Raw genomic sequence first — 13,370 nt, 5'->3', positions numbered from 1 at the left:
TACTTTCCTTTTCATGAAGGCTTGCAAGTGATGTGTTTATTTTATGCCGCCCACATTTACCAAAAGTAATTTTCCATGGATTTAATGTTACTTTTACCTCTTTCTCTCATCTCTTTTCTCTTTCAAAAAACAAAAAAAAACAAAATACTTCGATAGGATGCAATGAATCTATATTATTCATCTTCGATGCGTTCTTGTATAGCCCCCTCTCCTGCATCAAATCTATGTCGGCTTGATCCCTTAGTTTGAAATTATGATTTCCAGCATCATTTTCTACACAACAAACGACGACTTGAGCTCGACCATCCTTCATCTTCTGAAATTTGAGTCCGTAAAGAAACTTTAAATCATCTTCAACTAAATCAATCCTCAGACCGCAATCGACCACGACGTGACAAGACAATAGCGACGAGAACCATGCAGCGTCTCCCAAGCCAACCATAGAAGGGCGGGGGGAGAAGTATTGCTCAACAGCTCAGCCCACTCAGTCTCCAACATGTAGAGAACAGCTCGGAAACGCATGATGGGCATCACTTCCCGAGTCCACCGAGCTATCTCCTGGTACAGTTGAAGAGCTATCTCCTGGTGGCCGTAGTCAGCCACCGCATCATGAATCCCAGGGAAGAAACGAGAGGCTAAACTTGGCCGAGATCGGGTCCCTCTCCGTATCATCACATACAAGAATACAGAAACCATCCGCAAGAAGCATCATAATTGAAGATTTTGATGAGATGCTGATCTAATTCTATATCCTTTGCAAGTAATAAAAGAAGCATCTTTGACACGATGTGATGCGGTGCATGCACGAGAGAATGCCTTCCGAAAACATAGATCGTCTTCTCTACGATGGAGCAAGACACTTGGAAGATTCCTTATCTTGGACAGGTACAATGATCCCTCCCTCGATCCGTTGTTGGACACCGAAGTATATCCGACATCGATGTTGGTGGTATGCGAGACTGACATCGATGTCACGCAACCGACCAAACAAATCCATCTTAACTGCGGAATCTAATGACTACGTTGCGTGCGCATGTTTGTAACGACGTAAGGCCATGGATGGGCAGTCTTACATGTGCAGGCAACAGTGTAAGGCCATGCGTGGGGTCATGAAAGCAGTCGGGACGACCATCGACTCTCACTTTATTCCTAATATGATAATACTATCGTATATATTTACAACTCGTTAAAGGCAAAGGAAAAGATGGGCTCTCTCTCTCTCTCTCTCTCTCTCCAACTTAGAATCAGGTCTTGTCCACGTATATACACATTGTAGGTGATCAAAAATGGGATTTTGATACGTAGTGTGACGCAGAAGAAAGAGATGATTTCTTGTGAGTTGGACTTTATGACACTATCTAAAGTAGAAGGAAGCATGAGGGACGTGTAAATGAGACTGATACAGTTTAGACTGATGGGAACCTGTTTGAATCTTACGTCTGAAGATGAGTAGTAGTGGGACTTGTGTTCTTCTTCTTCTTCTTCTTCTTCTCTGGATTTATGCATTGAGATCTGAGACGATTTGATGGAAAATGTTGTCCCAGACAGAGGTACTGAGCGGGCTCGGTGGGCATCGAAACGACAACCACCCTGCGACGGCGGTGGCGGGCAGCGAGCGACGGTGGTGGTGGTGGGGGCTGCCACGGACTGGACTGCCAGACGATTTGATGTATTATTGTATAAGGCGCCTGATCCGCTCCGCCAAGGTGCGAGCCATGTCCGCCACCAGCGGTTGTCCGGTCCGCCGGGGCGGGGACAAAAGCGCCTCTCCTCGTTGTTCTTATTCCCCTTGGCCCTTCCTTTTCCAGTGGCGGTTCCACGATGCCATCATCAAAGCAGCAGTGGGCGGGCGGGGGATGGAGATACACATCCCGGTAGCTGCAGCACATCATCCTTCTGTAAAGTTAGGTCATCACCGGCCTTGTCTAAGGTTGGTGCTGCAGCAAGTGCGAGTGGTCGTCTGCTAATCAACTCCAGCTTGCACGGACACCCAGTACAGAGTCCGACTTGCCGGCTTGCTCGACACCCGTTCTTTAGTCCTTCTCTTTGGTCTCCCGCCTACAAATTCTACCAAAGATCAACACGAACTACATATATTTACATAATGCTAATCCATTGCAGATCGAAAACAACAGTTCTGACCCATCTGACATCCATCTTACTTTTGGCGCCATCATCAGTTGTCGATCCATGATCGATCTGACCTAGGAAAGATCGTCACGGGGGTTTGGACGTTTCCCATTAACCAAATGAAATATGTAAAGCGAGGAACAGGTGACGGTCATATACTAATCCAAATGGATCACTAGTGTTAGTTTCCTGTCGAGATGATTTAGGCTGGTGGCGGCGAGCTTTCTCTGCTTCAATGGTTGCTTGACTTGGCTACTTTCCAATCAAAAGAAGAATCGTCGCTCAGAAAAGTAAACGGTGAAAAGTGTGAGATAGATCTTTAGCAGCCACTTGAGGATCTTGGAAATGCGTCTCCAGCTCCATTCGCCATTCCATGTTTTCGTCTGCTGGTCTCAGTGCCGGCAGGAGCTAATTTCTTATGCCCAAACCTCACTCCACAATCCATCACCTTAATTTTGATTACGACTTTGGTCACTTTATTATGAGATTTACATGCTTCAAATGCTGACTTTAATTCTCAGTCTTCACCTCTCGATTTAATTAGAGTTGCTGTGGCACCCAAAGAACACTCACCGGCAAGAGGTCAATCAAAGCACAACTTTTCCATGCCACCGGAATCTAAATTGGAACTAAGTATGTGACGCCATGTCATCCTAAGGTAGGTAAGATGACATCTTTCCATGTCACATGATACACATGCTACAAGTTTATCATATAAATATTGACATATTATTTATGATGGTCTATTATTGTGACCTGTAAACATTCATTGTGCATTATCATAACAATTCAGGAGGATATGAAGATCAACATATTTTAAATCTTTAAACCAGCATCAATTTATGATATACATTTTCAATAATAATAATAATAATAATAATAATAATAATAATAATAATAATAATAATAATAATAATAATAATAATAATAAAAACCTAACTTACACCTCTCCTTTCTTTTGGTTGATTGGAATCTCAAAAGTAGGTTAGCTTACAATATAGATTAAGGGTTCTCTATGATATATTATTTCTATTAAATGATACATTTTTTTTCCTTGAAAAGAACATTCTATGGGAGGTGATTATTATTCTACCATTATAAGATTGAGTGCCTATATATATAGAGTTTTGTATTCCAAATTTCCTTCAAAACTGCAACAAAATTCTCAGATAAAAGCATTTAAACAAATCACATCCATGCAGAATTTTCTGCTCTAAATTTTATTAAGAATCCATAACATTTGATAAATAATCCAAGTGAAATTGTAGAATCACTATGATAATAACAACATTAAATCCAAACAAATAATGATTCTATAACATGTTTGATCAATTTATTTGAGTAATTAAACTAATGATGCCTTTACTTAATTTAATCTAAATTAAATCAAAAATTGAATTTTCTTGTCCTCCCCAACCTTTAAAACACTTTTCTATGCTTTATAGAATATTATTAGAACATTTGCTTATCCCTTTTTCTTGAGCCATTGCATAATTTGTTTTTTGACTGAATTTTCTTCTGATTTAGCAAACTGTTTCACAATTACATTTATTGGACAATCTAATTTTCTTTGTTTATATATATATATATATATATATATATATACAATTTCTAAAAAACTAGTTCATAGAAATTAATCTTTCCTTGATTTGGCCTTCCTTCCATGACACTATTAATAGTATTCTGAATCAATTAAGAATGCAAATAGGGTTACCTTTAGTGGGATATATATATATATATATATATATATCATCCAATCTGTTCAAAGAAGAATACAAGTATAGGAAATAGTGGTGTTTCCCATATCAAACCAGCAACTTAGGGATTCCACCTGAATAATATCCCACGTATGGTGCAGATGCTACTACTGAAGCTTTTAGTGCCCGCAAAAGCGGGCAAAAACAAGTAGGATGTGCCAACAGGCTCATGATACGCTTGCGTTCCAGCGGAAGGCTGTCATCGCATATGCCAAAGGGGTCGACGTCAACACCGGCAATGGGGGACTAATGGATGGTAAACAATTCAGCTTTACGCCACCATCTTCCCACACATCGCATCAAAAGCCCCACACCACACACACACTGAGCTGAGATAGAAGAGTGATTAGGACATCCATTGTGTTCCAATTCTTCCCATACTGTTTACAGGGATGTACTTACCAAGAAACAAAGAAGGGCTTACTGAAAAGAAGAGAAGAAGGAAGGAAAGAAGGAAGGAAGGAAGGAAGGAGAAGGGTAAAAAGAAAAAGGCTTCTGGCACACCATTTTACAGCAAAAGTTGATGCGTTTAGTGGAGTTCCCTTTTTGCAGGTTTTGGTTGCTTCTCCCCCCTCCTTTTGATCCTCGCCGGTTTGCCCGTCGCACTGCCTTCTTCCACTGCTGCGGGGTGAGGTCAAGCTTAGGCCACTCCTGTCTGCTTCAGATGCCCATTAGGATGTAGAACACCAGGGTTATAGGCAAGGCGATTAGCATCCCAAATATCACCCTGGAAACGTACGTGCATCGAGTCAGCGGCAGAAGAAAAAGGAACCAACGCAGATCAGCAGCTGTACTCACGCTGTGCTGAGAATGTCCGGATGTACATTGTACTCCTTTGCGAATACGAAGGGAACGATGCCTTGGGGCAGTGCTGCCTGCCCATGTCCATGACACCATCACCGAGGTAAGAAATAGATACAGAGAGTGCAAGGCAAAAGGAAAGGATTGGATGGGATGGAGAAGATTCTTGCACGTACCTGTACAATGGCGATGTGCAAGAGGACACCACGAAGACCGACGACAAGAGAAGCGGCAGCCATGACAGCGGGGCCTGTTAGGAACCTCACCGCCATAGCAAAAGCTGCTGCCTTGTTCCCACATGCTATGATCCTTGGCTGCAAGGCCATGAACAGACCTGATCCATCCCCCCCACCCCGACAAGTCAAAACACATCAGTAAATGTGAAGCGCATATACGCACAAGCAAAAGACGCATGTCTACTTACCGAGGCTGAACATGGCCATGCCTAGGCCGGCGTCCGACAGTATGGAGATGGAACGCAGTACGATCGCGGGCATCTGAAAGTTCCATCTGCAGTAGCACGTTCGCAAGCATAGGACGATGAGAAGATTGGATGCCGAGTCCTTCCTGTCGATCGACGAAGGTTTTTACCTGAAGCAGACGAGGGACCAGATGAGGCCGATCAAGCTGGAGTAGGTGTTGGGGTTGCGGATCAGCTTCCGCCACACCATGATCAGGATCAGCCTGGTCATCACGCTCGTCGGCGGCATGGCTTTCACTTCTCTGAGCCCTCCCTTGTTGGCCTCATTGTTGGCTTTCTCGTCTCCCTCCTGCTGAGCACCCTCTTTGTCCATGGTTGCCTTGTTCGCAAAGCTGAACTCCTCCCGCTCTAAATAGTCGTCCCTGCCGTCCTTCCATCCGTCCACTGTGAACCAAATCAAATTCATCGAACGAAGCTCGACGCCAAACAGCAAATAGCACAGAACAGAGAGTGCCTACCTTTGCCCGGAGAAACTTCCATTCTGACTTCTTTTAAGCCGGAAGCTTCGGTCGCCGGCAAACCGTACTCCTTGCTGTTACCGAACGCTTCGGAGACCGGAGACGCGCTGGAGCTCCACACGAACATGTGCAGATCCTTCGCCCCACCGTCCTCCGATTTCAGCAGATGAGCTTGTCCGTTGGCCCTTTTAGGTCCCATCGTCTTCGGAGCCGCCGTCGCTGTCGGAGCGAACACGGCTGGGTTTGGAGCCGGGTAGTGCGGAGCTGCTGCGGTCGTGGTCACTGGCAATTGGTACTGGAACCGGGGCTTGGCGGACGCAGTATTGCCGGCGCCGTGCTCCTCCTCGAAGTTGGATGGTCTGGGCGTCGTCGCCGCCGCCCCTCGGATGCCGTAGACGTCGGCAGCGCCGAAATTGGAGCTCCTGCCCACCATGTTGTAGAAGTCGTTGTGGTTGAAGCTGGAGCCTCTCGGCGTGGGGTTCCGCGACGACTGCAGCGAATAGATCTCGGCGTTGGTGAGGTTGGAGGGGCGAGGGGTGGTGGCCGAGAAGCCGAGCGACCGCCTGGAGTGGATGTCCGACCGCGAAGCGTTCGATCGCCGGACGGTCACATGCAGCTTGCCGTCCTCCTTGATCTGCGTCTCCGTCTCCAGCATCTCGCGCCCGTCGAGCGAGACGACGTCGGAGTCGACGCTGATGGAGGCGATGGCCCCGGCGGTGTCGGGGAACTGCTCGGCGATGAGAAGCTTGGCGGCGCGGTACTCGAAGAGGAAGAGCATGAGGGTGTACCAGATGATACACTGGAGGACGACGATCTGGACCATGAGGCTGTGGGAGACTTCGCCGTACATGCCCCGGAGGAGGGGGATGCCCATCACCAGGGTGTTGGGGAGGGTGGAGAGGGAGAAGGTAGTGATGGTCCAGTCGAGGCGGCCACGGCGGCTGAGGCAGCCCCAGGCGGTGAGCGCCGCCAGCACCATCAGCTTCTGCAGCGTGTCGGCGGCGATGAATCGGAGGTTCATGGTGTAGGGGTTGTTCCCGGAGATGAAGTGGAAGGAGAGCAGCGGCACCGCGAACAGCGCCACGAAGCGGTTGATGCCGGAGCACTGCAACGGCGTGAAGATCTTCCACCACTTCACCGACCCGTAAGCCAGGATCATCGCCACGTACAGCGGCACCACCGCCGTCATCACATTGTAGAAGTCTCCCAACGTGATCATCTTCTTCTACTTCTTCGTCCTCTTCCTCCTTACAACTACGTCGACCAGTAATAGTAGCACTCGACGTCTATTAGCTTCTTCCGCCTTCTTGCTTTATACTCACTCCAAGCTTAGCTTTTAAAGGAGAGAGCAAGGAAAAGAGCAGGAATGATACAGGAAGATTGAGGGCGATCACAAAGCTCGTGGGGGGAGGGGGGGTGGGCTTATGTAGTCCCCATTCTTGCTTTTTATTATTGTAAATGGACACACACTAGAATCTAACAATTGATGGGGGCGTTCATCTGATTTGCTGCTGGCGTTTGCGACCTCTCTCTCCCCGCACAAAAATTTACGAGGAAGAGGACACGGCAAGTGTTGGCAAATCCATAGCTCTCTCGTCCACTGGAGATTAGTAGTGGCCTAATAGATTAGGGAGGGCAGTAAAAGGAAAATGTGGTAGCAGACAGGGGGAAAGAAAGGTGTCACGATGTGGGATGATAGATTTCTTTCTCGGGGCAGTACGTAGCTTCACCGAAAGGGAATCAATGTTCCCGGCGCGTGCGCTACCGCCATCATCAACATCTGCTAAAACCTCCCTATTACATACATTCCATTCTTTTAAGAGCGTTGCCCCCTCCTTTTAACTAATATGCATCGCCTCCTATGACTTTTTACACATTGAAATTGCTGTCTATGCTTTTTTATTTACGCAGCATCATAAAGGATTTAAGCACCGCATACCAACAAATAAATGATTGGTGTGGGTTATGGATCATTACAATTTTGTGAGAGCCATCATAGGAAAATCTTAGCTACAATTTTTCTGGTAACCCTAGTTGAATGCTTATGGGTGGGGTAATAAAGACAATGACCATCATGAGTTTAACACTTCCCAATAAGCATGTAGTCATGCTTGTGGGCATCGACAAGCAGCCTTTTAGCCTTTTGATAAGGTTCCTAATAAGTATTTATCCTTCCTAAAAGAAAAGGCGTCACAAGCTGCTCCTTCCCCCTTTTGCCTTTTTCTTCCTCCTCCCCCCTTAATTTTCTGTCTCCAAAAGCTGCTGCTCCTTGCTGTTGAGAAGCATTTACAGCTAAACTAAGGATGTGAGAGGCCTACAAAAGATAAAGAATACCGGCTGTTATGTCATAATGAATCTCCAGTCACAACATATTGGGCTCCCAACTAGCAAATAACAATTACACTTCTTTTTTGTGAACCCTCCTGCTAGCTTAGTCAAGATCAAGTCAATAGGAATAAAAACTGCTACAATGGATAGTGACATTGTTTACGAGGTTTACAATTACATGCTACTGTACCATATATTCATAATTATTTTAAGGATGTGGTCTTTCCAATGCCTGATGATAATTTTATAACCAATGTGCATCCATGAAATGAGGGATTCTGAGAGAGCATAATCCTCCAATATCCGGATGGACTCCCCACCAAACTTGGTCACTGGGTACATTACGGAAGAATAGCACCTACCCCAATGCCTATAGCACATCAAACAGTACTTTATTAGTTTCCTTACCTCACCTCACCTCTCCTCACCTACCTGTTTGCCGATTGGATAGAGGTCATGGGCCCATGTCAGATCCACCAGTGCTCCTGTCAATAATAAGCTGTACAAGACTGGTTGGCAGTAATCTGGATAGAATTTTTGTTGCTGCAGAATTCTTAGAATACAAAGCTGTCAGTCATCAACAATTACTGTACATACCACTTCAAAGAGCACACAGTTGCATTTATAATCTCCAGAAATATTAGGATGATGACCTATTTTCCCCAAGTAATTTTCAACAATTGTTCAGATAAAGAGATGCCATTACCATATAAAGATTCAAACTCCTAATGGTGCTTCTCAACCACCTGTGTTCATGTGCACACAACAGAGAGGTTAAATTTTCAGCAATGAGCATCTGAATCACAGGAATACAATTTTTAGCAGTACCAAGAAGCATCACTTATTAAGTTTACATAGATCATGCCATACACAGTCTTCCTGCTTACCGGGAGAGTTGACTGGATCATCCCATAACTAGACAAGCTCAATGAAACACCTGTCTTGAAGCATTTATTTTCTATGAATAATCGTTTTATAAAATATGAAAATGTTTTTCTTGCTTAAAGGTCACTTTCAGCAGAAAAGATGTCACAGTAGTTACAAATAAAGTTGCCTCAACAAATATAAAAAATTCATTGGCTGCAATTTAGGCATGCCATCATTTTAAAGCAAACTGATGGTTGCTAACCTTTTGTTTACAAATTACAAAATAAATAAACTTCATGAATTGAAGGGAAAAATAAGTCTAAAACAAATATAAAACTTTTCTATGTGCCACGACTTTCCTTGATCAAATGTCTTTATCATTGTTCCATGGACTTGTCAATTGATCTCTGCAGCTGTAGTTTGCCTTTCAAGATGTGGAATAAAGTATCAAAGTTCTCCTTACACCCAATCCACTGCTAGCTAGATATGACTTAACATAAGTGCATAAAGAAGGCCACATAAATATGGACCAAAAGTATATAAGAGATGAAGGTGACTGTCCAACCATCTAATTATTGGTTGAACTACTTACTGGATACAGAGCTGATCCAAATGCCACGGTCAGAAGAAATGATAATAAGGCTTGACAATGTTCATACCTAGAGAAAAAAGTGACAGCAATTCGGCAAAGATATTTTTGCTGAACAATGGTTTGCAATAATTTCTGTGCCAGAGCCTTTGCTCTCTGCAACTCGAAGAATAAAACCAAATTAATAAGAGAATGAGGAACAAGATTTTTTATCTTTGGCTCACCTTGCAAAGTGATTACATTAAACATAGAAAAGGAGATAGAAGTCTTCTTCACCTATCAAAATTTACTCAATATTCTGCATTATATATTGATAGCATGAAATGTTGGATTTCCTGTACAAGTGATGCCAATAGTTTAAACGTTCATTATTTTGCTTGCCATCCAGCAATGGTGTCCTTCAGAATCAAATACTATCTCAATGAATGAATTGGTTGAGAAAATTGGTTGTGACATGCAACTCTCAAAATTGATAGTGGTTAAATGGAGAATTGAAACAGTATGGCAAGTTATCACGAAGGTATCAGAAGATTCGTCTAGGATAAGTATGTCATACAAACATGGCATAAATTAACAGCCTTCCACAATAAGCTACACAGACCATTTATAATCCTTTAGAAAGATAAATGGTTGACCATAAAATAACCAAAGCTAAGCATGAAAATAATAGAATGAAATATTCTCAAAAATTTGCATGGAAATTCAAGTGTAAAAGAAACCTGATATAACATGCAAATAAATAAATAAACATGGAAATCAGGAAAAAAAAATGTTTTTATGGTCATCAGATTTCCGCCAATAACTTAAGCAGTGTACCTGCATTTTGTAAAATTTTGTGAACTGTTTACATATATTTGCATGAAAATTAAATTTGAGCAGAAACTCCAAAATTTTGGTATTCTTCCCTTTATCTTTGCAATATAAGAAGCTGAGTCATCTGTTATAATATGATGCATCATCAAATTATTTTACTACGTTAAGGCACAAAAGATACTTAAAATGGAACAGAATTTAGAACGTGTAAATACTGTGGCATAAGATATAGAGAGTCAGGATGGAGATTGATAGGGTCAATTGTTCAACAACAAATTGAGATAATCGAGATCAACCATTTAACAGAAAGGTGTTTTGACTAACAATGAATATTTAAAAATATAAAATCAAGTAAAAAATAAGAAAATGAAAAAATATGTAACAGTTAGGTGTTACAAATTCTCTAACAAGTCTAGAATAATAATCAAACATCCATTTTAAATTCTCATCTCTTCGATTCTTCTATTTTGATTGCACCCAAAAGTTCGAAGGATCCAAGGGATTGATCTTTAATTGGACTTAATGCCATCTTTATATTTTCCTGTAAAGCCAACAAAGTTATAGTGATCAAATAGTATCTGATACTGATGTGCAGATTCTCAATCCAGAGAATCAAGATGATTTTTCCTCAATAAAGAGCTGATTTTTCTCCATCATATGTATAAATGATTACAGATTTTGCCTCCCTAAAGCATATATAAATAACTTGCATTGTACAGTAAAGTGTGGGAGAAAATGAACATACAGATCCTTCTCTTTTTCCTCTTTCTCTTACTTGGTATCAAAGCCACCTTCTAAGGCCTAGAATTTCTATTTCTCTCAGCAATGTCCATGGTGAAGTTTTCCAGTGAAATCTTCTTTTCTTCACCACTGCCAGTTGACATCCTATGACTTACTTGATGTCATTCCAACCAATGGCCCAGGCAGATGCTTCTCATCCTGTTCCTATCAACCTTCAAAGAAACAACCATCATTGTTGGCCTCAATCTATGAAAAATTTTCTCAAGGAGCGAAAAACATGGCATTGTCACTGGGGAAAAGGTAAAACTAAACATAAAGGACAACAAACACCTTCAGGATTTTAATGTTACCATCTTAATGTATGGGATACCAGTTATTATTACAAAAATATCTAATGAATCTCCAATATCCATCACCTCCATCATTGTCTTCTTAGAGCTAGACCTGATCATGGTTCCAGAATTGGCGGTTCCTGATGCGGTCTGCACCTGTTTAAGCCGTGGCCTCGGGGCCGTCGCGGCTTGGTTCGGGTCTGGAAGGCGGAGATCTCCGTGGGGGCGCTCCTCGAGCCCGCTGAATCTCCGAAGACAGGGATCTCCGAAGGCTTCGCACCTGCACAAAGGTCGGGTCGGGGTGCTCGACCCGACCCCTCCGACGATCAAGTTAGATGATGTGGAAGGGAGTTTTTTCTGTGTAGAAGCGTCCCCTTTCTCCCTTGGCATGCAAGGGTTTTTATAGTGAAGGTGGCGTGTAGGACTACTAGCAGGGAGTAGGATCGTATTCCTGGTAGCGTCTGACACTAGTGTTGGCATGGCGTGAGGGGCTGGGCTTTTGCAGGATATTAATGTGCCTCGGTCAGTGTTCTGATCAATTCCGAGGTGCGTGACGTCATCTGGAGCAACTGACATTGTCCTGAGACTGATTGCCATTTTTACCCCTATCAGTTCCGATTCTGTGGAAAATAAAACTGAAACCGGAACCAGACTGGACCGGGTTCCAAGCAGTTTTGGTTTTTGTTCTGGTTCCGAACCACCAATTCTTATTAATACAAAAAAAAAAAAGGTTACACCAAGATTCAAACCCAGGGCATTATACTTCAAGTTTGAAGTGCTAGAACTCATTTGTGTTTATATTTTTTTCCTTTTTAGCCGATTTGGAATCAAACTAGAATTGGCAGGAACAGGTTTCTGGAGGGACACTTTTGATTGGCATGTCCTGCCTTTTTCTATGTTTTCTGAATGTCTGAATATCTAATGAAAGTTTTCTTTTTCTCAAAAGAAAACTTCAATGATCATATCTATTGCCATCAATTTTGAGTAAGTAAGATACATGATTTATTTTGAAAAAAAAAACATGATTTATTTAAAAAAAACATGAATTACCAAAAAATTCTTGTATTTTGGAATCAATTGGTCATGCCTGAAACCAAATGGATTTATGCTGATGATGCTCTATTATATCTGAAACATCGTCATAGCATGTGGCTTAGCAATTCTTAATGGGTTTATGCTAACGACGACTTTGCATCAATCTGGATTGGTTTCTTGGGTCATACTCCTACTATGGATTCTGCTATAGTTGAACTTATATCTAAAGAAACTCGCAAACTGACAATGAATTTCAGTATCTCGGATGTTGTACTTGCAACTCATTCATCTCACCACTATGAAGTCACATCTATCACAACTAAATTCTCATATGTTTATGATAATCCTCCCAATTATAATCTTTTTCGTATGTTTGGTTGTGCTCTTTTCTTCATCATCAATCCAATGAGCATATCAAACATGAACCTAAAATTTGACTTTGTTGTTTCTTGTTTCGCGAACTTGAGCATAACGGTTAAGGATGCTATGACCCCATTTGTAAAAGACTGCATCTCTAGGATACCACATTTTCGGGGCACAAACCAATCTTCACTAGTCTTTAACAATGCCTTGTCATCCTTTAGTATTCTTCTAATGAATTGTCCTATAAATCAAGAACTGGTGATTACAATAGTCTCCCCATCACTCTTGTCCATTGATGGTTTCTTCTCCACCATGATCTCTTTAGAAGCATACACTCAAACTAAACTACAATCCAGACATCTTGACCTAGTGTCCCACTCAAGTAACACATCTTCTTGTTTACCTATGTGACTATTGCTGCTATTCCACCATTGCATCCTTTCATGAACCTCACATTTTCTGTGATTCTTTTTTTAAGCTCTCTTTGGCAGTTAACTACGATAAAAGAACTAGAGGCTCTTATCAAAACTCAGACTAGGGAACCAGTTGATTTACTGAAGATAATTCTCCTAATAATGTGTAAGTGGGTCTACAAAATGAAGACTAGGGTCAATTGAGCGACATAAGTCCACTATGGTTGCTAAAGAATTTACACATGGTTATGGAATTGACTAT

At 42.3% G+C, this 13,370-nt stretch overlaps 1 protein-coding gene across 1 annotated transcript; it reads right to left on the bottom strand.

The window, feature by feature from the left end:
• Positions 1-4,217: 4,217 nt before the first annotated feature.
• Positions 4,218-7,039, bottom strand: LOC135616825 (probable auxin efflux carrier component 1c). The gene is made up of 6 exons (XM_065116482.1): positions 5,628-7,039; positions 5,280-5,553; positions 5,113-5,198; positions 4,865-5,022; positions 4,686-4,762; positions 4,218-4,614 (listed from the first exon to the last, which is right to left on the bottom strand). The coding sequence occupies exons 1-6, from the start codon at positions 6,844-6,846 to the stop codon at positions 4,548-4,550; spliced, it is 1,881 nt and encodes a 626-aa protein (XP_064972554.1). The 5' UTR covers positions 6,847-7,039; the 3' UTR covers positions 4,218-4,547.
• Positions 7,040-13,370: the final 6,331 nt, after the last annotated feature.

This window comes from Musa acuminata, chromosome BXJ2-7, assembly GCF_036884655.1.
Source record: "Musa acuminata AAA Group cultivar baxijiao chromosome BXJ2-7, Cavendish_Baxijiao_AAA, whole genome shotgun sequence".
NCBI classification, from domain to species: Eukaryota; Viridiplantae; Streptophyta; class Magnoliopsida; order Zingiberales; family Musaceae; genus Musa; species Musa acuminata.
Note: the sequence above shows the minus strand (reverse complement) of the source record. Positions and strands in the feature narration are given on the sequence as shown.